This window comes from Metarhizium album (assembly GCF_000804445.1).
Source record: "Metarhizium album ARSEF 1941 chromosome Unknown scaffold_32, whole genome shotgun sequence".
NCBI lineage: Eukaryota > Fungi > Ascomycota > Sordariomycetes > Hypocreales > Clavicipitaceae > Metarhizium > Metarhizium album.
Window position 1 is genome coordinate 207,147 of NW_024467606.1, and position 27,072 is coordinate 234,218.

At 55.0% G+C, this 27,072-nt stretch overlaps 11 protein-coding genes across 11 annotated transcripts; 5 read left to right on the top strand and 6 right to left on the bottom strand.

Moving 5' to 3' along the window:
* Window positions 1-106: 106 nt before the first annotated feature.
* Window positions 107-1,447, bottom strand: MAM_07545 (Nuclear protein DGCR14; the record flags this gene model as incomplete). Its single annotated transcript, XM_040826343.1, has 1 exon — window positions 107-1,447. The coding sequence occupies one exon, from the start codon at window positions 1,445-1,447 to the stop codon at window positions 107-109; it is 1,341 nt and encodes a 446-aa protein (XP_040675705.1).
* Window positions 1,448-2,717: 1,270 nt separating this feature from the next.
* Window positions 2,718-4,543, top strand: MAM_07546 (ser/thr protein phosphatase type 5; the record flags this gene model as incomplete). The annotated part of the gene is made up of 7 exons (XM_040826344.1): window positions 2,718-2,858; window positions 2,964-3,044; window positions 3,106-3,541; window positions 3,589-3,832; window positions 3,895-4,256; window positions 4,316-4,440; window positions 4,505-4,543. 7 exons carry the CDS (start codon window positions 2,718-2,720, stop codon window positions 4,541-4,543), a joined length of 1,428 nt encoding a protein of 475 aa, XP_040675706.1.
* Window positions 4,544-4,801: 258 nt separating this feature from the next.
* On the bottom strand, window positions 4,802-5,215 carry MAM_07547 (uncharacterized protein; the record flags this gene model as incomplete). Its single annotated transcript, XM_040826345.1, has 1 exon — window positions 4,802-5,215. One exon carries the CDS (start codon window positions 5,213-5,215, stop codon window positions 4,802-4,804), a length of 414 nt encoding a protein of 137 aa, XP_040675707.1.
* Window positions 5,216-5,434: 219 nt separating this feature from the next.
* On the top strand, window positions 5,435-5,923 carry MAM_07548 (Transcription initiation Spt4-like protein; the record flags this gene model as incomplete). The annotated part of the gene is made up of 2 exons (XM_040826346.1): window positions 5,435-5,823; window positions 5,890-5,923. The coding sequence occupies 2 exons, from the start codon at window positions 5,435-5,437 to the stop codon at window positions 5,921-5,923; spliced, it is 423 nt and encodes a 140-aa protein (XP_040675708.1).
* A 167-nt stretch (window positions 5,924-6,090) lies between these two features.
* Window positions 6,091-7,062, bottom strand: MAM_07549 (zinc finger protein RTS2; the record flags this gene model as incomplete). The annotated part of the gene is made up of 1 exon (XM_040826347.1): window positions 6,091-7,062. One exon carries the CDS (start codon window positions 7,060-7,062, stop codon window positions 6,091-6,093), a length of 972 nt encoding a protein of 323 aa, XP_040675709.1.
* Window positions 7,063-7,536: 474 nt separating this feature from the next.
* Window positions 7,537-8,444, top strand: MAM_07550 (cell cycle control protein cwf16; the record flags this gene model as incomplete). The annotated part of the gene is made up of 2 exons (XM_040826348.1): window positions 7,537-7,560; window positions 7,617-8,444. The coding sequence occupies 2 exons, from the start codon at window positions 7,537-7,539 to the stop codon at window positions 8,442-8,444; spliced, it is 852 nt and encodes a 283-aa protein (XP_040675710.1).
* Window positions 8,445-8,958: 514 nt separating this feature from the next.
* MAM_07551 (uncharacterized protein) lies at window positions 8,959-9,165 on the bottom strand (the record flags this gene model as incomplete). Its single annotated transcript, XM_040826349.1, has 1 exon — window positions 8,959-9,165. The coding sequence occupies one exon, from the start codon at window positions 9,163-9,165 to the stop codon at window positions 8,959-8,961; it is 207 nt and encodes a 68-aa protein (XP_040675711.1).
* Window positions 9,166-16,096: 6,931 nt separating this feature from the next.
* On the bottom strand, window positions 16,097-16,814 carry MAM_07552 (uncharacterized protein; the record flags this gene model as incomplete). The annotated part of the gene is made up of 2 exons (XM_040826350.1): window positions 16,097-16,299; window positions 16,373-16,814. 2 exons carry the CDS (start codon window positions 16,812-16,814, stop codon window positions 16,097-16,099), a joined length of 645 nt encoding a protein of 214 aa, XP_040675712.1.
* Window positions 16,815-17,041: 227 nt separating this feature from the next.
* On the top strand, window positions 17,042-17,554 carry MAM_07553 (uncharacterized protein; the record flags this gene model as incomplete). Its single annotated transcript, XM_040826351.1, has 1 exon — window positions 17,042-17,554. The coding sequence occupies one exon, from the start codon at window positions 17,042-17,044 to the stop codon at window positions 17,552-17,554; it is 513 nt and encodes a 170-aa protein (XP_040675713.1).
* A 1,330-nt stretch (window positions 17,555-18,884) lies between these two features.
* On the bottom strand, window positions 18,885-22,338 carry MAM_07554 (Mediator of RNA polymerase II transcription subunit 5; the record flags this gene model as incomplete). The annotated part of the gene is made up of 6 exons (XM_040826352.1): window positions 18,885-19,927; window positions 19,993-20,527; window positions 20,587-21,105; window positions 21,164-21,226; window positions 21,288-21,547; window positions 21,597-22,338. 6 exons carry the CDS (start codon window positions 22,336-22,338, stop codon window positions 18,885-18,887), a joined length of 3,162 nt encoding a protein of 1,053 aa, XP_040675714.1.
* A 1,871-nt stretch (window positions 22,339-24,209) lies between these two features.
* On the top strand, window positions 24,210-26,894 carry MAM_07555 (Glycoside hydrolase, family 3; the record flags this gene model as incomplete). Its single annotated transcript, XM_040826353.1, has 6 exons — window positions 24,210-24,288; window positions 24,368-24,685; window positions 24,786-24,943; window positions 25,014-25,408; window positions 25,473-25,875; window positions 25,971-26,894. 6 exons carry the CDS (start codon window positions 24,210-24,212, stop codon window positions 26,892-26,894), a joined length of 2,277 nt encoding a protein of 758 aa, XP_040675715.1.
* Window positions 26,895-27,072: the final 178 nt, after the last annotated feature.

The following is a 27,072-nucleotide window of genomic DNA, read 5'->3' on the forward strand; positions in this document are numbered from 1 at the left end:
TAAAAATGCTCATGTGTAATCTAGAATTTTCGGCTTCGTGAGAGTGATCGTTCTGTCCATGTACAAAATGGTGCCACGAGGTGAGGCCTGATAGTCCGCCGAAAGCCTATTCCTTCTTGGTGCCGGGCCGACCGACGCTTCTTAAGAGTGATCCTCTTGGTTTAAGAGGAGTAGACGGCCCAAAGGCACTTCCAGGCGTCTTGTTGCCTGGAGTGGCCATCTTGCTCCACAATCTTTTAGCGGCAGGAGTCAGGTCTCCCGGCACTCTGGGACTGCTAGGAAACTTGGGAACTTGTGGCGTCGTGTCTTTGCCGGTGAAGCCGTATCGCGATGATTCCTTGTTGGATTTGGAGATTCGATCGACCATGCGTTCGTGAAGAAGCTCTCTTTTCCTCTGCTCTTGAAGCTTAAACGGATTATGAGAGTCGCCTGGTCCCAAATTAATGGTAGTTTCTGCTGCAGAGGTGTCCGGTCCGTCGTCATCCTCATCGTCGACAAAAGAGTAGCCATTTACCCTCGGAGTCTCACCGCCACCGACAACGCTTGAATCTTGGTCGACTGGGCGAGGCTTTCCTGCAATGGCATCCCTCACAGAGGACATGGTAGGGGACGGCGGTCGCTCAGGCGCATAGGTTCGGGGGGCCCGGGTGTTGGCGTACAAGATGGCTCTGGGACCCATTCGAGAAGCATCGTCGGCTTGCTGGGCCATGGTTACTACGCCGTCCTCGAGACCTTTCGGTTCAAACATGAGCCCATTTTGGGGTGCTGCATTCCAGGCATCTGGTCTAGCTGGTCGGTCTTCACGGTCCTTGATGGCAAGTCTGTCGCGTTTGAAGCCGTCGTCCACCAGACTATGGGTCTGCGCCAGCCTGTCTGTAACCTCCTTCTGCTTTATCATCATTTTGGAGGGCAGCTTGTTTTCTCGCCACAACCAGGCATATTTGTCAGCCTTTTTTTGATTCTGCTTGTCGACCAATTTATAAAAGCTTTCATTGTCTTCACTGGTATATGTCGCTTGAAATTTGGAAAGACTCATGTTGGCGTCGAGTCTGGGGCGTACTTGGGTCACGGCGGATGCCAACGATGCCGGCGTTTCTCCTACAAAGGTGGTAGGAGTACGGCCGCCATCGTTGAATGGTTGGGATGTTGATGGTCTCTTGTGCCGTCCCGTTGTCATGACATTTTGCAATCTCCGCCTTGCGCTGGATATCCAGGCGGCATCCTTGGACTCGAGAGCATCGAGATATTCTTGCTGGATTTCGGTTTCCAGCAGGCCAGGGAAAAAATCTCTGGTAATAATCTGTGAGAGAGTATCGGTGTATAGTTCTTCATCGAGCACCTTCTTGGGCCTCTTGATCTGCTTGACCGGCGGCGGTGCGGGCATCAACTCGGTATCTGCCCTCTTCCTGACAAGGGCGACGGAGGCCTGGTCTGCCCGGATGTCCATTTTGGCACTCCGTATCTGAGAAGAAAGTTTATGGTCTGGGATTACAGCTCGAGGCGCATATTGATGAGCGGGATGCAGTACGGAGTAGGAGGACTTTGAGTTGCGCTGCCTGGCATTGACAATCGCGCCGAAATGACGGGGCAGATCAAGTTCCAATGACAGCCCCGCCCCGCCAATATGCACCAAACGGGGCTCGTCCGTCGCCGCAGTAGTAGTACTAGTACGCGCGCCTGCTTCACCTGGACTGTTATCAATCAGCCATTTTTCCTTGCCAACTTGCTACGTAAGTTACTGCCGGACACCTGCACGTCGCATTCACCGTCGGCCTGCAGCGACCATGGCAGCAACGAAAATGAAGCTCCATCCCATCTGCACAGAGTCTTGCGACCTTTTTTACCTTGAATGGCAGCCGTTGTTGCTCAGCCCTAGCACGCGAGTGTCCGCCGGGGAGGTACTTGGCGGCCTGTCCGCTATCAGGCATCGCGTGCAGGCTCGTGCCGTGCCCCGTGTCCGATCATACCTGTCCATGCCATGTCGCAGTTGATGGATTGAATGTGTTGATTTGTTGGTTCCTGGTTTGCCCCAGCCGTGCGAGACTCCCCGAGGCCTGCCCCTGTAGGCTCCCTCAGCTACCAAGGCTTTTAGGGTGGATTTTCAGGTACCTGTACGGAGTAGGCCCTATCCATACCGACCTAGGTGAGAACCTACTAAGTACCAAGTACTTAAGTGCTTACTTTAAGTACCTACCTAGGTACTTACCTAACTCAAGTACCTTATCTCGCTCACTCTGCCCCACTTCTACAGCTTCGATCTTGTCCATGTCACTAAAGCACCAGTTGAGCTCACATACAGAGTACTTTAGGCACTTAAGTAAGTACAAGTAGGTACTTACTTAACTTAGTGGGTGCCTAACGCACCAGACCTGGTGGCAGCTGTATGGCCCCCACTGGCTGTAAGCCCCCGTTCGACGCCGTCTCCATCTCTTCTGTTGTCAACTCGGACTTTCCATCAGGGCACCTTTTTTTTCCTTTTTTCCTTTTTTTTGTTGCTTCTCTTGTAAGCGCCGCGCCTGTTCGCTTGCGCCCTTAGCCTATGCCTTTTCTTGGTGGCTATAGACGCATAGAAGGCTTCAATTGTATTCTTTGTTCAAACACGTCTATCTGCATTCACCTTCACTTGGCTGGTGTAGATATACTACACTCCATTCCCTCGGCTTCTGCCCACTTCTTCCCTCCGGCCGTCGCCCTCCGCCTCGGGCCGCCGCATCGCAATGTCGCAAGAAGCCGTTGATCTCAAGAACAAAGGCAACAAGTCCTTTGCCTCTGGCGACTATCCCGCGGCTGTCGACTTCTACTCCAGGGCCATCGAACTAAACGAGAAAGAACCAACATTCTTCACCAACCGAGCTCAAGTACGTACAGGCCACATCTCGGCCCTTCCCCCCCGACCCTCAAGGATACGACTTCTGTCAGAGTCGTGTGGCTGACCCTGGCGCCCCTCATTCGGACACATGTAGGCTTACATAAAGACCGAAGCCTACGGATATGCAATTGCAGACGCCGGAAAGGCCCTTGAGCTAAATCCCAAGCTCGTCAAGGTTCGTGGCTCCCTCGTGATGCCATTCCTGGCTTTGGACCACTAGCCTGATTCCTGCTTAGGCTTACTACCGACGTGGCCTCGCCCGAACCGCTATCCTGCGACCCAAAGAAGCGATTGATGATTTCAAAGAATGCGTCAGACTGGACCCCAATAACAAAGACGCAAGACTTAAGCTTGAGGAATGCAAGAAGATTGTGCGCCAACTCGCCTTTTTTGCCGCCATCGAGGTTGGCGATGAGCCCTCAGCTGCAGAAGGTCTGGACCTTGATTCCATGCTTGTTGAACCCGAGTACGATGGTGTGCGTTTAGAAGACAAAATGACGCAAGAATTCATCGACGACATGATGGAGCGCTTCAAGAATGGCAAAAAGATCCACAAAAAATATGTTTACCAAATTATTATCGCGGTCAAAAATATTGTCTATGACGAGGCTACCATGGTCGAGATGGACATCGCCGACGACGTCCAACTAACAGTTTGCGGAGATACTCATGGTCAGTATTCTCTGGACACGGCTGGAGTGTTGGCTAACTTTTTCCAGGCCAATACTTTGACCTTATGGAACTCTTCCGTCGCAATGGAACCCCTAATGACAAACACTGGTACTTGTTCAACGGTGACTTTGTCGACCGAGGATCATGGTCAACCGAGATTGCCCTGCTTCTGTATGCCTTCAAGTGGCTGCGGCCGAATGGCTTTTTCCTCAATCGCGGCAACCACGAGACAGATGACATGAACCGCGTCTATGGCTTTGAGGGAGAGTGCAAGGCCAAGTACAATGAAAGGTACGTCCTGCTGACCCTGCATGGCATGGTTTTGCCACTATAATACTGAATATCTACGACAGAGTCTTCAAGCTATTCTCAGAGAGCTTCTCTGCCCTGCCCCTCGCTACACTCGTTGGCAAGAAGTACCTCGTTCTCCACGGAGGCCTATTCTCCGATGACAAGATCACCTTGGATGATATCCGCAAGCTGAACAGGCACAACCAGAGGCAACCTGGACAGGCTGGTCTTATGATGGAGATGCTATGGACAGACCCGCAAGACGAACCTGGTCGAGCGCCTAGCAAGAGAGGCGTGGGCATGCAGTTTGGGCCCGATATCACCAAGAGGTTCTGTGAAAACAACGGCCTCGAGGCTGTCATTCGAAGCCATGAAGTGCGTATGGATGGTTACGAAGTCCAGCATGACGGAAGATGCATAACCGGTATGCTTTGCACTGGTAACTGTTGCTGTTTCTTATTTTGCGCTAACATAAAATTCTAGTCTTCTCTGCACCCAAGTACTGCGACTCCACAGAAAATCGTGGAGCTTATATCAACATCAAGTCCGACTACAAGCTCCGGTACGAGCAGTTTGACGCTGTGCCCCATCCGGACATCAAACCCATGGTAAGCTCGTCATGTAAAGGCCTTTTTCCAATTCCACCTCTGTCTTTCTCTGACAGGTTTTTAGGCATATGCCCAAAGCTCTCTCATGTCTTCTCTGATGTAGAATCAGACAAGATTTATCAGGTTAAAAAAGGTTTTCAAAACGGTCCCGATTATTGCGTCAAAGACAGCATTTGACTTGGAGTCAGGAGATGGCAGCATTACAGGGTGATTTTTGTATCCCTTCATTCTTGGTTCCCGGGTCGGGTGAAAAAAAGAGCATCCAGTACGTAGATACCCGTAGATGTACATCAAAATCTCGTGTCACTTCAATCATCCATCAGCCAAGTCCGCAAAAAAAAATTTGGCAGGTTCATTGTAGTCATTCAGGGCTGTCCTGCCACCTATCATCAGTAAGAGGGCCCAGCCAGTCTGAGCACGTCTGTACTCTCAGAATATATCTCGTATTTCCCTCAGTCACACCTCCGTACGCTGTTACAGCAGCGCAGAAAGACAGAAGGTCTTCTTTCGGCAGCCGAACCCAGCATGCTTCCTTTGTCGTCTTGAGTATGTCAATGCGCATAGCTTCCCCCATGAGCCCGAGGTATTGTTTCAGAGCAGCGGTAAAATAAGATTTAGCGAGGATATTGTCCAGTTGTATTTCTTGGGGTCCATCTGAGGCGAGTTCTAGGTGGACGTAGCCGTGTGGTGATGATAGCGTCTTTGTGTGCAGTACGCGAGAGGTCTCTTGGTCCCGGTCCTGGGATGGTTTCTCCGATGATGGTGCTGAAGACATTTTGGAGATGATTTGTTTCTGCTCATTGAAGAGTTAATTCTTTTGGGTCAACAAGTGTCTCGAATCGCTGTTTTTTTTTTGTGCGAGAGAGTTTATATAAGTCGTGACTTCATTACATATCGGATATATGCATACCACTTCGGTGACCAAACACAAGCAAGCCCCAACTCGCTGCAGGCTGCAACACACCACCCGCCGGATCTCGTCAGATCGATCGCAATGTCAAACTTTGTCACGCCGGGCCAGCAGCGCTACCTGCGCGCATGCATGGTCTGCTCCATCGTCATGACCTACTCGGTGCGCTCGACCTGCCTCTCCCCTTTGCGTCGGCGTCGAAAGCTAACGGGTTGGCAGCGCTTCCGTGACGAGGGATGCCCCAACTGCGAAGAATTCTTGCACCTCGCCGGCTCGCAGGACCAGATAGAGAGCTGTACCTCGCAGGTTTTCGAGGGGGTCATCACGCTTGCGAATCCGGCGAAATCGTGGGTGGCCAAATGGCAGCGGCTGGATGGCTACGTGGCGGGCGTGTATGCGATCAAGGTGTCGGGACAGTTGCCGGATGAGATGCGGTCCACGCTGGAAGAGGAGTATAGGATACAGTATATCCCGTATGTTTTGCCGTGTGGAACGGATATACGACGAGGAATCTGCTAACGGGCAATTTTTGTTTATAGACGAGATGGTACCGAGACGGAGGCGGATGCGTAAGGTGTTCTGAGCAACTGATCTCGTTGGCAATATTAGGCGATTGGCGTTGGAGGTATATAACTAGATGTAGTAGTGTACAGTCATGATATTCGTGGCATCTATGGTGGGAAAGAAAGCGAGATGTAACACATAATGGAAATCCCTTCTACAGGGCTTAGCCAGCTGCTTCAGCTACTGCGCTGCTTCTTCTCGGACGACATGTTGGATCCTAACCCTGCTGATTCTCGTGATCTCTTCTTATCCATCTCTTGGCGCATGATTCTCTCCGCCTCACTCATCTTTTTTGGTTGTTCGATCTTGGCGTTCTTCTTGGGGCCGCCTGCTAGTGCGTTCTTCTTTGCTTGCGCGAATACGTTCTTGGTTTGTGGTTTGCCACCGAGTTTCATGGACACACCGCCGAAACCAGCTGCTTTGGCCTCTTCACCCTTGAGATCAAGTGATGCGGAAGGCTCCGATGGGGATTCTCCGCTGGGCGGTTTCGACGCTTCCTGTTTTGGCTTCGACCCAAACGACAGGGTGATCTTCTGATCTTGTTGGCGCTTCAACTCGCGATCCTCCCCATCTTCGGGTTTCCCCTCGCGATTCGCCGCATTAGCTTGCGCCCGTCGAATCTGCTCCTTGATCATTCTTTGCTCCAACTGCTCGTCGCCCTGATCTTGAGCCTCTTTCCGCCTCAATGCTTCCTGTCGTTTCAGGGCTTCTGGGGAGTTGTCAATCCACGAGATGTGGATTCCCTTGTCTGTTTCCTCCACGCGACAAATCCCCTCTCTGCCGAGGTGTTTGGCAAACTCCGTCAATGACGGCCACTTTGTCGCATTCATGTGGATGTGCTCCTTGTTCGCAATGTACTCTTGGTAGAATTGGTTGATGTGCACTTGTTTCTCGCCGTGGCCAGTCTTTAACAGCTGCAGGAAATGCTTGAGGAACTCGTCGCTGTATTGGTTGATGAACTTTTTGGGATCCTCGCCGACGATGAGCATTTGCCGCACATGGCTCTCCGACTGCGTGTGCATCTTGAACCCGTTCGCGTCGCGACATTGTTTCTCACAGACTTGGCAGTACCATCTTAGACGCTGGAGCCCTTTGCTCTTCAGCTTGTTCGAGAGATGCTTGGTAGATCCCACTTCGGCCTTTGGCATGGTTGCGGCAGGTCGCTTTCTCTAGCACGGTACACGAAGGCGTTTCTGTGCCAGTACGTCGATTCGGCGTTGAGAGAGAAGACTTTTGAGACAGGCAACTTCAACTGCATTTGCTGCGATGCACGAGATGATGCTGGTTAGTTTTCTGGTGAATCAAACATGTTGCCCGACGCAGCCACTCGAAGCATCAGTCAGCCTCGCATGCAAGAGGTGGGGCTTATCTTATCTGCTGCCCCGTTAGTTGCAAGTCGATTTTGGTGAGGAACGCCACTGTCACTAGGCCTCCATAAACCATTACTTTAGATCCCCAGATCCCCAAACCGACCTTACTTCCTACAACCTCTTAGCCAGCCGCGCATTTCACCCTGTTGAGTCACGGCCAACGTCTCACTCTCTCTCCTCGAGAAATACCAGGTGTCCATCACATCATAGCTTCAACAGTGAGAAGAGCGCACGTCGCGTTTTCATTGTACAATGTCGGAGCGCAAAGTCCTTCAGGTAGGTATCCACAGCGATTTTTGCCCTCCGACACCTTTGCTAACGCGTCTATTCAGAAATACTACCCTCCGGATTTCGATCCACGGGTATTCACCCGGCGCCACGGGCGAAAACCTGAAAATAGCGGTCCTCGCATCCAAACGGTGCGGCTCATGGCGCCGTTCAGCATGAAGTGCATGACATGCGGAGAGTTCATATATAGAGGGCGAAAATTCAACTCGCGGAAGGAGACGAACGTTGAGCAAAGATATCTGAACATCCAGATCTTTCAGTTCCACATCAAATGCACCAGATGCAGTGCAGAAATCATATTCCGAACGGATCCCAAAAACAATGACTACGCAATGGTGAGGGGCGCCGTGCGCAACATGGAGCCCTGGAGGAACAGGGTCATGGAGGAAGAAACGATAGACGAGAGACTGGATCGATTGGAGCTGGAAGAGGCCGAAGCCGCTGGGGAAGAGGAAAAGAATGCCATGGCGGATCTCGAGGCCAAGAATGCTGATGCCAGGAGGGAAATGGCTGCGGCAGACATGTTGGATGAGATTCGCCAACGTAATGCAAGGATACACCGGTCGGAGAAGGAGGGGACGGACTATGCCGACACTATTGTGCGAGCTGAGGATGAGGAGCGAGCAGGGCAGGAAAAGGAGGACGAGGAGGCGGCAAAGAAGGCTTTCGAAGATGCCCGGTTGCGGATCGAGGCCCTGAGCTGTGGACTGGACGATAGCTCCGGCAGCGAGGAAATGCTACAGCAACCACAGAGTGTCTATGACTCTCCGCCGGTAGCCTTGGTCCCGCCGCCTTCCTTTAAACGGGTGGTGAAGAAGAAGAAGGACCATTCAGCGCTGTTGGGAATCAAGAAGAAACCCACACTGGTCTGAACCTGGTGCGTCCATGTCAAGTCTCGGCAACCTGTTTGAGCGATTCATGTTGCAGACCTGAAGTGGCGTGTTTGTTTCTACTACCGGAGGCAATTATTTGGACGTTCACTTGGCGATGGAAATAACAGGTCAAAAGTGTGGTTTGTGTTTTGCCACCATTCTATGGATCATATTTCCTGTTTCCTGGAGATCATGTAATATACGCTCAATCAGTACTTCCCAAGCCAAATGTCCCGTGTTGCCGATATCGCTGTCCCAACGTATCAACTGAGCCAGACGCCCCCAATCTTTTCTCACAAAATATACACAACAACGCCGGTGTTTGCAATATAATTATGTTTGTATAGAAGCAGCCGGAAGTAGCGGGTAAACAACCAATCAACCACATGGCCAAGTTCGCCAAGTGCCAAAATGTACGTGTTGTGATGTTGTTGCGCCGGCCCCATGGTACTCATACACCCGTTGCCAGACTCTTTCGAGAGACATGTCTAAGAATTGTGGTTGGCGATGTCAACTAGTATGCTTGTGGGTAGTCGCCGTTGGTCAGGTTTGTGGTCGTCGACGAAGCACTACTCGTACTTGAGCGGGTGGACGAAGCGCCGGATGCCTCCATCTGTCGCTTGGTGTGGTCATGAATGAATTGCGAGTACGTTGACAGGCTGCGAGGCGGCGGAGGAGAATTTGGGATGGTGATGGTGTAAGATTCTTGGACGGCAGGCATTGTGGTGGTGGGAGTCTGGAGAGTACGACGACGGAGAGTAGTGGGTGGCGGTGGTGTGACGAGGTCGGGAATATGGAAAGCTTAGGGCCCGTGAGCTGGCCTAGTTGGAATAATCTTGCAGAGATTCGATGTAAATGTAGAAATGTGTTTGATGGGAGGGGAGTGCAGAGCATGGGCGATTGGGTCGAGCGAGTGGGCGGATTTTCAGGATCTTTATAAATCAGAGGGGGCTCAAAGCGCTGCAGCGCTGCTGTGCAAGAATGGCGGAGGTGGAACCCTGGCGTGGCTCAATGTCGGAAGCTTACAGTCAGCGTACGGACACGCCTGGGGTGTGTGGGAAAGAGTGGCGGGCACGGCGCCCAGCGTGCGAGACGGCATTCGCAGGGAAGGAGCTTGCTGCTTGCTGCTGGATCGTCCCAGACAGACAGACAGAGTTGCGTGCATTGACACCATCCCCATCTCAACTCGAGTTTGTCCACCACACTGGCTGACCTCATTCGGCTGGATTGCATGGTACGTAGGTGTGTCCCTCGACCGCTCAACCGTGACGTCTGCCAGCTCTAGGTGCTGGGTTCCTTTTCGACTAATGAATCGCTATCTTAGCTGCGCCGACTGCTGCCGTCTTTTCGACAACACTGCTTGGATGCCAAGATACCGACCGTGACGATATAACGAGGCATAATTGGACGCTACACACAAGCAGGTACCAGCAGCCAATGGCTCGCTCGCTTGCGAGCGCACATCCCTCACCATTTTTGAGTTCGCGTTGCGTCTAGGCCTAGTGATCGTCGGTGACAGTCGGGCCCCCGGTGCCCCGGGCATCTATTATGGCGTGACTGCTGTGGCATCCTCCGACGGTGGCCCCGTCTCGCAAGGTCATGCATGGGTGGTGGCACGGGACGCGGCTGACCTCAGGGTCCTCGCCACCGAGCAAAAGCTGGCCTTGGGAATTCCGTCCTTGATGCCGAGTAACTGATGTTCCTGTTTGCCAGTCCAGCCCAGCATGCTAGGCTTTTTAGGTCTCAGTCTCACTTTCAATCTTGTCACTGCTTTCCAATTAGATTCTGGTAAGTGGAGGCAGGATTGAGTGATGCACAAAGGCACGGCGGCGGACCCAAGACCGGCAATGAAGACGAGAAGTCAAGTCGAATCTCCAGATTTGCCCCGTGCCTCTCTTGTACGACTGGACTCAACACATCCTACGAAGTAAGCAGCCGTGGCATATCCCGCTGAAAGGAAACCCCCGCCGGCGCCACGGAGGCATCTGACAGCCATCGTGGATTGACGGACTCACGCCAAGCTGGCAACTACTACGAGGCCGTGATATTCTGGGACGAATCGGCGGCTAGCTCAGACCACAGTCTCAATACGTACTCCGCACTCCGTACTCCATGAATTGCTCGAGCCTGTGGGAGACGGGGACGGACTGCCAACTCTGCCAACTTTCCATGAGGTCATCGGCCAAGCGGGGACTCCTTTAGCCCAACAAGGCACAAACCCTGAGCATGGATGGAGCTAGACAAGAAAAAGTGAGGCAGCGGTGGAGCTCATCGCAAAATCACGGGCGTTGATGGGCTCTCAGACATTTAGCGGCAAGGGATAGTTGTCTTTGGCGATTTCGGTTTCTCAGCTGGGCCAGATGGCATTTACGCTTCATGCCCATACGCAGGACCACGATGTCCATCTTTGTCTATTTCCCATGATTAGAATCGCATGCTGCTCGATGGGCGCCTCTGACTACTTCGACACCTTTGCTGGCTCAACGATGAGAGAGTCAAGATGGTGGAAGAGCTCGAGCAGCAATCTTGACAGAAGGGTAAATGATGCTGCAGAAACATTGACTTTTCCACAAAACAGCCGGCAGACCTACTTTGGCGACGGGTGGCCGTTGCTCGCAAACACTCTTTTTTTTTCTTCTACCAGCCTTATCGGTAACAGCCTCCTGACAATCCAGCCAGACGTCCTCTCCGCTCAACAAGTCCAAGATGTGCGAGATCCGCCTCTCCGCAAAACAGTGACTCCAAAGTCAAAAACGGGCCCGTCTCGAGCGCAGCAGACGGTGGGTGAGGTCAGCGTAACAGGCCGGGATTCCATTGCCCCTGCCAGTGAGGTCAGCGGCCACGCCAAGTGCTGGGATCCGCACCCCCCTTGGCTCAGATGTGATGTCACGGCTAATGAAAGCGGTGGATCGCTCAAGACACGGGGGCTCCGTTCGAGACGCATGGCCATGGAGCGATGACGACGGTCTCCGTTTGGGACGAAACCGTTTCGCAGACTCGAGAGTTTCTGCCGCGGTGGCGACGCTGACCCAGTAAGATTCAAACGGGGAGTTTGCAGAGCAGATCGCACGCCTGAGCCTCAATATCCAGCTCGGCATGTCCTGTGACAATGGCACCATGCGTCACGTTCCTTGGAAGATGCGGAAAACTGCCGAACTGAGCATTTGGGGCCGTCCGTCACGAGTCACAGCAAAACAAGACACCTCTGTTTGATTCCGTTTGCTGTTCCGTAGACGGTCAATATGGCGCCGCTTGAGGCAATCCCATGCAGGCGCCCCTACCATGATCCTTCGAGTCGAAATTCAATGATCGACGTTGACCACTTTTCTCCACAGCCGACGAGGGTTTGAGCCAAACAAAAGCCTGTGATCACAACAAACGGCACGGCGGTTGGGAATCTGTGTCCATCACGGTGTAACCAGACCCTCGGTCGACTCGACTCATTTCTTGACGCCTCGAGGTATCGAACTGTAGCTTGCCTCATGTGAGAGGGGTGCACTGGTAGACGTGCTGCAAGTCATTGCGCGACTCCTACACCAGGTCTCTGAAGTGAATCAACTGATGCCATGAGACCTTCTTTTTGCCACATCAGGCGTAACACGGCCGTGTGGTTGGTTGGCACTGAACACTGACGTCTGTCTCGCTGAATAGTTGCCAGCCTTCCTGCAGGTCTCGCAATTTGCTGGCGTGCCTAGAGATACGCACCGATCCGTCCCGTCGACAAGCCGTGTGCGCAGGGGATGACTGTTTCCGGAGTATCCTGACATGACCTTCCATTCCCAAAATCACATCGGCTTGAATAAGAATGGGGGACAAGGCCATCCTGATGATCCCCGTAGAGGACAATTACTCTGGCAGGGCGTCATGACACAATCTTAATGTGGGCTTGGTTGTCGATGCGACTCGTAGTATTGAGTATGTCTTGCATTTGCATTCATCTTATCTGAACCGTTTCTTGAGGGAGAGAGGAGGGGCCGGGATTGTGTCATGGTCCATCGTCATCGTCATCATCATCATCATCACCATCATCACGGACGTCCTAGATGTCTTCGGACCCCCGTCTACCATGTGACGCACATGGTGTTTGGCCTGAAGGGACTTGGGGCGTAAAGTCTTGAAGCTACAACATGCCATACCATGACGCCTTGGTGAAAACGGCCCAGACTTTCCTTTGACTTCGAATAGCTCTGCCAGTGACGCATGGCGCCGCAGCCATCAGCCACGCATCGGTTGAGCGAAATGCATCATTACGTCGCGTCGACTTGTCGTTACTCATGTGGATGACGCTTTGCATTTGGGCTGGTCTGGAGTAGGCAACTCCATTGTACAGCAGATTCTATCACGCAATTCCGCAATAACCGCACATGCTCTCACTCCTTGAGCAAACAGTGGTGAGTAATTTACATTCCATATCACGACTGTTGCGTTCAGGCATTCAGGAACTGTGGGCAACGCAATATGCTTTGACTAAAGGGGGACAGTTTGGTCGGAAGTTCCGAGCACAGGGAACTTGATATGGCCGAGATCAATGTGCACCACGTCTCCTCTGATGTCCTCGCCGACCTCGATATTCCGTCAAAGGCCAGACTCTCTCGACGGCAATTGCGTTTGCAGCATGATATATCCTCCTGTCCCTGGAATTTGGCTTGTCATTCAAATATTCGGCTCATGTGACGGTTTCGCAGTTGCACATGGCAGTCATCTAAGAGCTCCCCCCTTTTCTCCTTTCCGCGGGGAAGCAACCCACACGGGCCGCAATACATCAACATAAAACCGGAATTGAATTACTTGACGGTAGAGATCTGTTTCATGCGCAGTTGCATCACCGTCGCGTATAAACCTTCAATCAACTGTACTATCGTACCACGCAACGCTACTACCCCTGGGCTCGGATTGGAAAGCTGAAAGCATCTCGTCAAAGCGACGAGCCACCTGCGAAGTCAGGCGCGGTGTGGCTCTCGACGGCACAATTGCAACGCGGCCGTCGTTTGAGGCGATGCATGTGTATGGAGTGACTTGGGTCGCTGAGCCCTCCATCCCTCCCAAGGCTCTGTGCGGCGTCTAACCGAGGTCGTTTCACGACGCCCACCGACGCTCGGATTTCATCTTACGCCCCACGAATCTCGCCAAAGATCAGACAATGCGGCTTCGGGTACCGGACTGTGTTTCGTGTCCAGGCAACTTTTCGTCTGTCTGCACGGCGTCTGTGCAGCCGAGACGAGTATATAAAGCGTTGGCCTTTCTGGGGTCTTGCGGAATCTGCAACTCGCTCTCGGTATCATCCACTGCTGACTTGCTTGAAAAAGACTACTCGCTACTATTATTTACCATCTTTACTATTTCCAAGTCGTCGAAATGAAGTCCCGAGTTGTTCTTGTCTCCCTTCTTCTTGGACTGGCCGCGGCCAGGCCAACACCTTCCGGTGATGCGTCGGGAGGAGGATCCGAATCAGCCGCAAGCTTCGGATCAACAGGGGGAGATCAGTCAGGAATCGTATCTGGAGGAGGTCAGTCAGCAGGAACTGATCAAGCAGGCGGATCTGGGTCATTTTCTGGTGGTATGACAGGCGAAGGTGTATCAAATTCTGTTTCAACACAGGCTGGATTTTCTGGTCCGGCAGCACAGTCGACACAGGGAGGAGGAATAGGACAAGTTCTGGGACTAGTGCAACCATTGACGCAAGCTGCAGGAGGACTGCTCGGAGGAGGAGGAGGGGCAGCGGGATCGGCAGCGGAACCGGCAGCGGGATCAGGAGCAGCATCGGGGCTGGGAGGATTGCTGAGCGGACTGGGCGGACTGGGCGGACTGGGCGGACTGGGCGGACTGGTGGGAGGCATCTAGGACCATGAGAACTAGATGGGACAAGCCGGCGTAGCCAGCAGTCGAGCGGCGGCAAAGTCGACGGCGGAACGTTCGTCTCCCAGCATCGCCGGCACATGGCACGCACGCAGGAATCAGGATACAGTTCAGTACAGGGCGAAGACAAGGCGTCGGCATCCACGACGAGGCAGGCTGCCTGGAGGTTTCGGTCATCTAGTCCAGTTTTACTTCAACGTTGGATTGGAGCTTGTGAATAGACATCAAGTCGCGTCACATCAATCTTGTTTGTCGGCTGCCCACAGGAGCAGCGTACATGTCATGCTACGTACGGCGGCGTGCCGGTTTCCGAGCACGACTCGTGACTCGGGCAAGTGCTTTCCCCCCTTTTGACACCGTACGCTCGCGAGTTTCACGAGCCGCCACAACCGAGGCCGCCATGATCCCATACCCGTTGAGTCCGTAGGGTGGCAGCTTGCTTGCGGCCAAGCACGCGACGGTGGCTTGAAACAATCTATCCGCAAGCCACCCCGGAGCGTCAAAGCGCAGCGTGTCAGGTCAATGCCGACATTCCACGTCGGCGTGTGCGTGTGCGGCCGAGAGGCTCTCTGGCAGTCTGGCCACCGTTGGGCAATTCAGGGGGCGACTCCGGAATCGCGGCGTCCACCATCATCACCAGTGACCACGGGCTGCAGCAAGCAGATGACGGTTCCGCAGTGAACAAACATGGAACGGGGCATTTTGACACGCACCAGATTAAGTTTGGACGTGAAACAACACCCCGCTGCCGTCCCTGCCGTGAAGAGATGGCGCGACGAAGCAGCCAGGGGCTGGTGGGTTGGACGCTTGGCGTCGACGCCCGAGCATCTTGGACACCATTGATGTCTGGGACGCCCCGCACCCCGACGGCGCTGGTGTGCGTGTCGAGCCATCTATCTATCCATCTGGTTCGTCGCCGCGGCGAACGGCTCGCCTGTTCCATTGCGAGGGGGCAGGGGACCATGCTCCCCCCGTGTTTGGACATTGACGTGTCGTGCTGGAGAGGGGGCTGCCGGGTGAAGATGCGCGGGTGCCGCCCGGATCCACGGACTTTCGCTCGTCGAGTGAGTGCCCTCTCTCGCTTCCGCCGGGGTCGTCCATCGTGTCACTCGACCTTGGCGGCGGCGCGAGAGTGCGCAAGGGCGGAGCACAGCGGACGCCGGCAAAATGCCCCCTCCGCGCCCGGCAAGCCCTCCGTATCGTGCGGACATGGGCGGCGGAGAGGCAAGCCCCGCTCCGGCGCCCGCAAAGCGGGTATCCCCGACGTAGTTTCCTTATTGGGCCGCGGGAGGGCCGGACCCCCGGATCTGTGCGTCGGCGGATGAGATCAGACGCAAACTCGGTCCAGCGTGGAATAAACGCCTGCGTGTACGACACTGCTGCCTGGTGCTTCAACGCGAGGTGCGAAGCGAAGTTGCATGTCGGGATGGGGGCGTTGCTGTGCACGGCCGCGGAGCAGGGGACGAGCCTGGACATGACATTGCTGTGCCGGCGAGCAAGGGACAAGCTTTGTGCGTTGGCGGGTCTTGGGTTCAATCCCGAGGCTCGAAGAGGGCTGGCGTTGGGATTAACAGACATGTCTCGGTGCGAATGGGTCTTGATCCCGAGGATGCGAACTTTTCTTTCGCGACACCGTCGGAGATGCCTCGTGTGCTGTTGTCTTGCCACCCACTGGGTTACCATTAGCGTCCTTGTTATGGTGTCTGGTTGTTTATGAGGTGGTTGCCCACATGGTCCGAGACCTCGATGTAAAAGCGAGGGAAACCTCGTTTGTTCCCTGCCACGACTTGCCCCATTCACCGCGGCAGCGTTGGTCTCTCGTCATGACCCCAGTGGGTCTCGTCGCGGTGCGTCGTGTCGTCCGCATCACCGCACAATACCGCCGAGGACGAGAGGCCAAGCCAGTTGTAATCACCTGCTTTCCTCGGGGCACAGCCATCCGCCGGGGAGTCCAGGCCCGCGTCTCGAAGAAGTAGGGCGTAGTTGCCTTGCAATGCACCTGCCAGAGAATTTGTCAGTCCGCCAAACCTGTCGATGGGTTGATACAGCGCATTGAAAATGGACCAACGAACCATGTTCGCAGTCAGGATGGTTTCCGTGCCCCCTTCTGTCAGAGCTGGTCTTGGCCTCGCCTCCAACTCGCCAAGCAATGTGTTCACTCTGTCCGTATTGAACTCCAAGAGTGATCTGACGGTTTGCTATAGGCCACGCCACGCCTCTCGGGTCAAAGGACACCAGCTCAAAATGCTTCTCGCCATCCATCATGCTTTGCATGTAGTGGCCGTCTTGCAGAATGTGATGAACGCCAGAAACGCCGGGTGCTCCAGGATTTGTGATGACGGTGCCGCCGAAGGAGACATGGCCGCAGTCCGGCAGTTTGATGACGGCAAGGGACACGGTTTCTTCTGAAGACTCGGCGTCAAGCCAATCCAAGGGCATGTCGACGATGTACCCTGGAGCCCGTACCCGCGAACTGGACATGCCATCGCACGGTGCCTTGGCTATGCGAGACATGATGTGTGTGCATTGATTTGATACCTCGATGATTGATTGAGCCGCAGGCTGCGCGTTATCTAATATCCGTTGCTGACCTAATACGGCTGGCAAGTACTCCGTCCGCACGTATGCATGTCCGTGATCCTCGAGACGTCAATTGACGTCCTCGCAAAAAGAAGCACCACCCGCACATCACAACAGCAGCGCCCTCATACCGCTCTCCAGCTCTGCCTCGCCGCCGGACAATGGCCTTTCTTGCACCCCTCACACAGCCTCTCCTCGTGCGGCTTCCCGTTCCCCTCGCCGCGGGGAGGCGGCTCGGCCCCAACGCCAGACCACACTTTGAGCCTGTACACAATCCGCTCCGCGTAGGAGCCGTCCAGAGTCGGCCGGCTCAGCGAATTGCACGCCTTGCAGCGCTGATGGAAGACCCTCGCGTTGTACCTCGACCCGGCGTACTGCCGAATCCAGATGGCGATGCGCTTGCTGGACCACCCCCTCTTGCGGCACGTGGCGTTGGGGCACTCGAAGCGGCCCATGATGGAGGTGTTGTAGTCTTTGACGTGGCCGGCCTCCTTGTCGGAAGGGTGAAAGGCGAAACGGAGCCCGTCCCGCGCCAGGAGATGCGCTACTTGGTGGTGGAGGTCCGGGAACATGGACCAGGCCTTGGTCCGTGGCGCCATTGTAGATGCCGTAGATGCCGTAGATGCCGTAGATGCTTCAGGATGCCGAAAGGGTGCGCAGTCGCCAAGAGGTGAGCCGCCGTGTGTAGGATTCTCTGCGACGGCATCAAAACGTCAGAAAGAAGCTCGCGGGGCAACGACCAAAAGGACGAGCAAAAACAACAACCACCCAAACTAACCAACCTCGAGTCCCTCCTCAAAAGATCCGACACACCAAGGAAACGAGGACAGCTTGACCGTGGAAACGGATAAAACGTGCCAACATATATCCGCGCCGTGGCATCTCACCACCACTCGATGGTTCACTAGAAACACGCGTGGATAGCTTCACGGGTCGGCAGCACGCTGACCGCTCCTGACGCCTGAGACTCGTGAAGTACGGCCAACGACGAGGAAGCTGCCCAGGGCCTCGGCCTCTGTTTTCAACCCCCTCTCTCAAAGACGACGCGAACCCGGCCCCGGCCCCGGCCCCTTCACTTGTCGCGTTCGCATCTCAAGCCGAGCAAACGCCTGCACCTGCGGTTTGTCCCCGTGTCGCGTTTGCTCCGGGCCTTCGGGCCCCTCTCTATTGGCTTCCTCCCACTCCTTGACGTCGTCGGCCTGCATCTCCCGAAGTTTGCTTGCCCTCGCAGCCCACGGCTGACGACGCGACGAGTGAGCCTCCAAGTCCAGCCCCTCCACGTCTCCATCGCCCTTCGCTTCCTGCCTCGTGCCCAAGGACAAGGAAGGCAGCTCGTAGGGGAAAAGGACGCCTTCAGCTCGCAAACATGGCGCAGACATCAGACCATCCCAGGCACACGTGCGAGCGCACCCACGCAGCATTCTGTAAATAAACCCCCAACAAGAGAACGGCACGCGGTTGCCAGACCTGCCGACGACAGCCCTTGGAGCTGTAGGCAAGAGTCCGCATCCGTCGAGCTGATTTCCTCTCGAAGAAAACTCGTCCCCCGTCCATCGTCAGCCTCAGCCTCGGGGAAGGGTGTCCTCGACCCCCGGCCCAAGCTGGGGTGACCGCAAACATCGACCCAGCCAGCCAATCAACCAAGACTCGGACTGCAAAATATGAAGCGAAGCGAGGGCATGTAGTGCTCCGAGACCCCCAGCAGCCGTTGACCAACAAAATGGACGTCGTGAGGCGCGGGACATACTGCTCACACACGTACCGACACGAACGAGACCCTCGGCTGGTCTTGCGGCGAACAACAAGGCCGTCGGGGGCCGTGGCGGCTGGCCCACGGACACGACGAGATGACGCCGAGCATGACATGGTTCGATTCTCATTACACCTAAATGTATCGTGGCTGCGCTCACCGACGCGTACAGTCCATCCAAGTTACTGCCGCTTTTCCAAGCGAAATGGCGATACGTGTCCTCACACTCAACGCCGTCTGACCCCGGCGCATACTCAATTCCCACTCAAATCCATGCTGTCCCCCCAACCAAACATGTCCATACCATTAGTATCCAAGCCGCCAAACAAGTCGCCGTCGCTGGTCGTATCCAATCCGCCCGCGCTTCCGGGGCCACCAATACCCATGTCCAGCCCGTCAACCGTCATGCCGTCCCCGCCGACGCCCACGGCTGCCATGGCATCCACGTCTCCGAGGCCTCCTGCTCCGGAGCCGAGGTCCAGCTGGATGCCCGGCGCCTCGAGCATGGCCTGGCCCTGGGGCATGACCATGTGTGCCTCGACGCGGCGGTAGAGGCGGACCACAATCTCGGAAAAGACGGGGTCTGCCTTGTGTAGCCTGCGACAGCCGTCGGCTTCGAGACGCAAGGCTTCCCGGAGCGACAGCGGTCGCTGGACGAGGGGGGGCACATTGCCGGATGCGTCCATCAGTTGGCTACTTGGTGACGGCTCGTCGGTGACGTTGGGCGCGCAGACAATGGCCGCCGCCACGTCGTAGACAATGTTGGCGCTCCCCGTTTCCGAGTGCGCGCGGACTTCTTCCAGAAGTAGCCGCAGCGTCCGCTTTGCTCCCAGAATTCTTTGCGCGGCAATCAACTGTCTGTGTGTGTAGGGCGTGGGCATGCTACTGACACTGGGATGCATGCTCCACTGGACGAGACCTTGTATCGTGTGTCTCAGGGCGCCTGCAAGTCCCGTGCTGGAGCCGTTGGTCCAAGACTCTAGTTCATTGTGCTCCGCACCACCGGTTCGCTGCGAGAGAGGCAAGCTGTCTTTCAGGGCTCTCAGGAGGGGCTCGATGTCCTGGTTCTTGGGGTCTTGACGCTGATATGTCCGCAGCGAGTGTTCCAGGGGTTTTGCCACCAGATTCCTGACGGATGACAGCATGGTGCTTGCCTCCCCTGATATGGAGCTAGGTAACAGGATGAGTTGCAACACTTTGATGATTGCCTTTTGCTCCTTCTGCTCTACCCACAAATAGTCTGCGAGGAAACGCAGTGCCGGCACAAGCGAGGGCAGCAAGAATGTGTCCACCAAGTCTAGACAAGCGTGTTAGTTGGTTGGTGCGTCACCACACACTGACAAGACGACAGGGGAGACCTACATTCCACACCTCCTTTCAGCGTCTCATCACTGAGGTACCCGTAGGTGTAGGCTACGACAATATTCTGGAACAGAGACGCCACGATCAGGTAAAAATCCTGCGGCGGGCACGAAGACATTAGATCGTCACCTAAACCTCCTGATTCGGTAAAGAGGCCATGAACCCAACCGCTCATATGGCCCTTTTCTTGCTCAGTTAGGTCGTCCCTGTCACGGCCAATGTGCGCTCTGCTGAGGATTTTGGCAACAGAAGAGTCGGGTGAAGTGATGCCAATGTCAGCCGCAGTCAGGTTGTACCGGTACGCAAACGCTAGTACAAGGAGGAGAATGGAGCCAAATTCTTCGTATATGGGCTGATATTCGCCCTGATCCTCCTCGTATCGCCAGTTATCCAGGAGCTGACATAATGGGTCCATGATGGCAGGAAGCTTCTCAAAGAGCAACAAAATGTCCAGAATATGAGGCTTCTGCGCCAATTGGCTACACAGAAGCTTCAGCGACATAGTTTCCTTATTGGTACAGAGTTGACGCATCACCTGTTTCCTGTTAGTCAATGCAGCCTCTGGAGGAACTAGGCTGCAAATGACAGTCATACCTCGACCAGTGCTTGGCAAACGGCACCGACGTTGCCGTCCATTTTCTCGAGTTCTCGAATTAAGCCTTGAACCTTTTCGGCGTCCGCCAAACAGTCATGAACAAGCTTTTCCTTGGAATACTTTTCCAGTGAAGGCTCGTACGACATGGACGTCTCGCCCAGGATTCGTTCCACGTGTTCTCTTTGCACCAAACCGTGAAGGGCACACGCTGTACAAAACTCCTCACGGACGCTTTCTGTGTATGGGTTATTGCTTCTGGACTCGTCAAACATGAGCGACGCCGTGGGGAAAACGCTGGTATCGACTTGGCTCAGGGCTTCAGTGATGCAAAACTCGGACGCACTCGTGTCAAAGGCGGGTTCCCGGAGGAAGAGGTGGCACAGCAGCAGGGGTACTTTGTTGACAAGGAAAGATTTCAACAAATGTGCATCCTTGGGTCCTTCATTGCGAAATACCGCATTGGCAAGGATGTCGAACGACCCCACGATCAACTCAATGGCGCTCGACTGTGTTGCATCCTGTTGGCAAGGCGATTAAGCAGACGGCCACCTCGAGCTCGGAAGAGGGCCGACCTACCTGACATCGGTTCTGCAGATATGATATCAATACGTTGTCGTCGATCAAAGGACGTCCTACAAGCTAGATTCAGTCAGCACAGGTATGTGGCGGGCACTATCTCTGCGTGAGTCTGGCAACATACTGATGCATTCAGAAACACATATACTGCTGATCTCGTGTTGGAAATGAGCAAGTCGGGAATGGCAAAACTGTCTAGAGCAACACTTGCCCCTAAAAGCTCATCCATGGCGGCATTAGCGGCCGCCTGATTGTTCTTATCAATGGGGTCCAGTTTGGCCAAAATTTCTGTGCGGAACATCTCTAGCCTTTCAACAAACCCCGGGGCTGGCTGGAGAGTCTGAATAAAGCCAGCCAAGTTGATTGAGAGGCTTTTTCGAATATCTAGACATGTCAGCGGGCCGATTTGAAGCCGAATGTGAGGCAACCGTACTTTTGGCGTGCGAGCTGCTAATGGCCTTGACGAGCGCAGGAACCTCGACCAGTCGCAACAAGAGCGGAACAAACGCAGCTCGGGCAGTCTCCATGTCAAGGCGGGCTTGAGAACTCTGCAGGTCGCCCATGACATCCGCCACAAAAACACGAGACACCGAGGTGAAGAGCTCCATCCATTTGGAGATGACCTGGACCATTTCCAAAAGGACGCGTGGATCTCGGAAAGCGGTTCCCTCGACTATGATCTTTATGACGTGATAAAACATGAATTCCTCCACCCAAGCCGAGCTTTTCCAGCGCCGAGGCCTTTTTCTTTTGTCGTTTGAGTGCAGGGCAGCATTTCCCGGGTAGCTGCCGTTGCTCGCGGATTCGGGTCCATCTTGCGGCGACGTCGAGGTTTTGAGCTGGGAGTGGGAGTGCAGCGACGAGAACTTGTACAGCACTTTCAGTATTGACGGCGCATCGACATGGCCCAGTTGGCTGAGAGCCTGTATATACGGTGGTATCCGTGGATCGAGGCTCACGACGTTGTAAGGCTGCGGTCGAAGGAACAAGAGGGCGATGAGAAAGGGCGGCAGAGGATGCTGCTCTTGAATAAGAGGGACGAATTCCTCAAACAAGCCCGTCCCAAGGCGCCTGAAGATGCACCTGTCGACAAAACGCGACCAGTACTTGACAGAATCACGCAATGCGCGTCCGGAACCGGGACCACGGCGGTCAGGGCCCGTGGGGTGGTCCATTCCGAAGCTGTTGTTGATTGTCGATGCCGTGGACTGGGGTGAGTTCAAATGTTATCGCGAATTGGACGAGCAGGAAGAGCCAGCGGCCATGGGGGAAGACGGTGCTGCGCACGGCAGCGCAGGAGACGATATTTTGAAGCCAAGGAAGCAATCAGTAAAGTCGATGCGCCTCGAAGGGCCCGAAAGGTGCAGCCTCGTCGAAATGAAGCTTCAGTGTTGAGAGAGCTGCGCGATGAACTGCGCGGACAAAGAAGCAGCAAAGTGGGGCCGAGCTTAGACTAATTGATCATGGTCCACCTTCCTGAGGTAAGTACTCAAGTACCTAGTTACCCAGTAGCGGCCGCCAAGTGACTTGCATAATAAGGACCCGCGCACAGGCCAGGCCACACATGAATTGTGAATCGTGAATCGTGAGAGTCCAACAACTCAACATCTGCATCCGCGCTCCAGGAATCATCCATACGGCCGAGCTGGTTGGATGCCCACCCAGGCACCCAGACTGCACATCGCAGAGTCCCTTTTGCGTCCCATGACTTCAGAAAGCATCCGAAATCCCAACCGATGAGCCGTCAGACCGTCTGGCAACTCGACACCTCGGTGGGTGCAACCTTTCCTCGCCGTGCCCGCCAAGCGCATCGGCGTCTCTGAGACGCCGGATAATGAATAGCACTACAAGACGGATCCCAATGGTGGGACGCAGTCGACGGACGGCTTGGGGGTTGTATACGAGGAGAGGACGTCCCCAGCATGGCGCACCAAACACACGCTTGACTGTCGCTCCATTTGCATGCGATGCCAGTCCATTTTCTCCGCGCAGCCATGCTCACATGCCGACGTGGGACTTTTCATGTCGCCGAGCAGCAAAGGACGTCGTCATTCCCACACACTTGTTTTCCAAGACGGCATCTCAGCTCAACACAACGGGCAGCAGGACAATATTGTCAAGAGACATTGTGGCCCATACATGACAACCCGGCTTGTCGTATAATGCGGCGAGTATCGTGAAACTTTGCGCGCTCCGTCTGGTAAAGTTGATGTAGGAAGCAGCCTCTGTATTTCCACTCCTTCAACAGCAGTAAGCCGGTATTAGTAGGTAAACCTTGGCTCGACTCACCACCGCTGCCAGACATGTGTGCGTCGACGCAAGTACATACTTCGCAGTAGCTATCAAGTAGAAGCCAAGCGTGATTGGAAAAGAGAAGACCGGGTACAGACACGCAAGCTTACAGTAACAAAACCTGGACCTGGACCCCATCAAGAGTCAAGACAAAATGGTTCATCATCCCGCACAAAGGCGGTCGTCCCCCACTCATTCATGTCGAGTACTCCGTACTAGTACTATGAATTCACATCCGAAGACGAGCCGAGTTGCAAGACGAGATCTGCCACTCTAGCCCAAAACAATTAAAAAAGGAAAAAGGAAAAGAGGCGGAAAGGGGAAAGACTCCACCCGCGGGGCCCGGAAGTCAACTCGATTAGGCCGTGGCCTGAAATCCGTGCACCATCCTCCGTATTTGCATGTTCGTGCCGCCTCGTGCGTGAGCAAGCATTACATCAACAGCGGATGAGATGAGGGCGGTCAATTATCCCAGTCGCTGGTTGGTGTTGCGTGTCCCAAGAAGCTTCCCGCCTTTCTCGAGCGACCTTTTTCCAGCCTACATACGATTGGAGTTGACGTCGACTTGGCAAGGTGTCGGTTTTTTTTCATCTGCCATGACATCGGTGCCCCCCCCCCCGCGTTGGGGACTTGGATGTTGGTTGACATTGTGCGAAAGATTCTGCAAGTTGGAATATTTTTTTCGTCTCGCTACTTTCTTCATCCACTATACTTGATTGTTGTCAAGTAGTTTCGCCTACACGGCATCTTGAAGATGAAATCAGTCTTGTTTGGCCTGGCGTCCGTTGGAGCCGCCGCTGCACTTGCGGTCTCGCCTCCGGTATACGCAACTCGTGAGTCGATACATGCACGCAATTTTCTTCATCTTCCCCCCATCTTCAACGTGCTGGGGCACTGACTGGCTCTTCCCAGCGGAGGGAAAGGGCCACGGCCAGCGGTGGTCAGAAGCGTACGTCCAAGCTCGCGCGCTCGTCGCCATGATGACGCTCCAAGAAAAGGTCAACATGACACGCGGCTTCGCCGACCCGGGCAACACCTGCGCGGGCAACACCGGATCCGTGCCGCGGCTAAACTGGCATGGGCTGTGTCTGATGGACGCGGGCAACGGCGTCCGGGCAACAGACATGGTGAGCTCGTGGCCGTCAGGCCTACACGTCGGCGCCGGCTGGGACAAGAAGCTCACGTATCAGAGAGGCCTGTGGATGGCGAGGGAGTTCAGAGCAAAGGGCGGTAGGTTCGCCCAACCCCCGCTTCCTCGGCCCTCGCAGACGCTCAGTGCGACCAGGCAGGGCTCCGGGAAGTCTTGGCTGGCGATGCTAACTGGGCCGAGTGAATGTCGCGCTTGGTCCCAACGCCGGTCCGCTCGGCAGAACGCCCCTCGGCGGTAGGAACTGGGAAGGCTTCTCGGTCGATCCGTATCTCGCGGGCGCGCTGAATGCCGAGACCGTCACGGGCATGCAGGAGGCCGGTGTCATGGCAAACCTCAAGGTGACTCGGGGCCCTCTCGAGGACGCGCCGCGGGCTGACGCGTTCCCAAGACTGACCTGACCCTCTTCAGCACTTCATCGCAAACGAGCAAGAGACGTACCGCCGCCCCTATTTTGGTGTCGAGGCAGCTTCGTCCAACCTTGACGACAAGACGCTCCACGAGTACTATCTCTGGCCATTCATGGATGGCGTCAAAGCCGGCGCCGCGTCCGTCATGTGCTCCTACAACAGGATCAACAACACGTACGGCTGTGAGAACAGCAAGCTCATGAACGGCATCCTCAAGGGGCATTTGGGGCACCAAGGATTCGTCATGCTCGATTGGAACGCGCAGCATGATCTGAACAGCGCAAATGCGGGTTTGGACATGGTCATGCCGCTCGGCGGTTCCTGGGGGGACAATTTGACCGAGGCGGTGCGCAACGGGACGGTCAAGGAGGCGAGGGTCACAGACATGGCCACGAGGTTCGTCCCTTCATACTACCTATGCGCCTTTGGATTCGCGCCATTGCCGCTGACAAAACGGCAGGATTCTCGCGGCGTGGTATCTCGTCGGCCAGGACAAAGGGTTCCCGACACCGGGAGTCGGCATGAAGACTCTCACCGAGCCCCATGAGCCGGTCGATGCTCGCGACCCTCGCTCAAGGCCTGTTCTTTTGGAGGGCGCCATTGCGGGACACGTGCTCGTCAAGAATGTGAATCACACGCTCCCGTTTCAGAAAGCTCCTAGAATGATATCCGTGTTTGGCTATGATGCCGCTGCTCCTGCGACCAAGAACACAGACGTGCTCTTCCAGCTGGGGTACTACTCGTCCAAGGAGATGGGACAGGCTGTCCTCGGTAAGAATTACCACTTCGATCAGGCTGCCAAGGGAGGGACAATTGTTTCCGGGGGACGAGCGGGCTCCAATGCTCCGGCATATATCAGCGACGTGAGTCCGGCCCTTGGCGTCTCCGGAGACCAGTGGCCGAGAAAAAAGAAAGGGAAGGAGAAGGGGGAAAAAAGAAACTAGCTAACCGTTTCCAGCCACTGAGCGCCATTCAGCAGAGAGCCGAAAAGGATAATACTTGGGTGAATTGGGATCTCACATCCAGCGACCCCGACGTCAATGGTGCCTCGGGGGCCTGTCTCGTCTTCGTCAACGCCATTGCCACAGAAGGCTGGGACCGGGATGGCCTCCACGACATGTTCAGCGATACCCTTGTGAACAACGTCGCTTCGAAGTGCGCCAACACCGTGGTCGTCGTTCACACGGCCGGCATCCGTCTCGTCGACCAGTGGATCGAGCACCCCAACGTGACGGCGACTATAATCGCTCATTTGCCCGGTCAGGACAGCGGCGCAGCGCTCGTCAAGCTATTGTATGGAGAGGCCAATTTCTCCGGCAAATTGCCGTATACCCTTGCCCGAAACGAATCCGACTACCCCGTGTACGAGCCGTGCGGTCGTGGACCCAGCAACACCACTAACCCGCAGTGCGATTACACCGAGGGCGTGTATCTCGACTATAGAGCGTTCGACAAGGAGAACATTGCGCCGCGGTATGAGTTTGGGTACGGATTGAGCTACACCACCTTCTCCTACGGAAACGTCGAGCTGTGGCAGGATGAGAGACTTTGCAAGTCAGCTGGAAATGCTACGAACTTGTGGGACCTCGTCGCCGGGGTGAAGGCCACAGTGACCAACACCGGCTCCGTGGCCGGGGAAGAAGTGGCCCAGCTGTATTTGGGAATTCCTGGCGCTCCGCTGAAGCAGCTTCGCGGGTTTGAAAAGGTGCGGCTGGCGCCAGGGCAGTCGACGACCATTGACTTTGGCCTCACAAGATGGGACTTGAGCGAGTGGGACGTCGGAAGACAGCATTGGATGGTGCAGAATGGAGCGTACAAGGTGTTTGTCGGGGCGAGCAGCCGCGACATCCGACTGACGGCGTCGATCGTGGTGCAGGGATGAACATGGCAGAGGGCATGCTGGATTGAGCACCAAGGCGGCGGTGCCGTTGATGAGAATCAAGAGGAACCACTAGCATCCCAATGTTGACATACACGCGTATGAATCCTTGCAGGTTGTGTTGTACACTTCTGTTATACACGACATTCCCCGCTGATGCGAGGATGCGCCTCTCGCAACC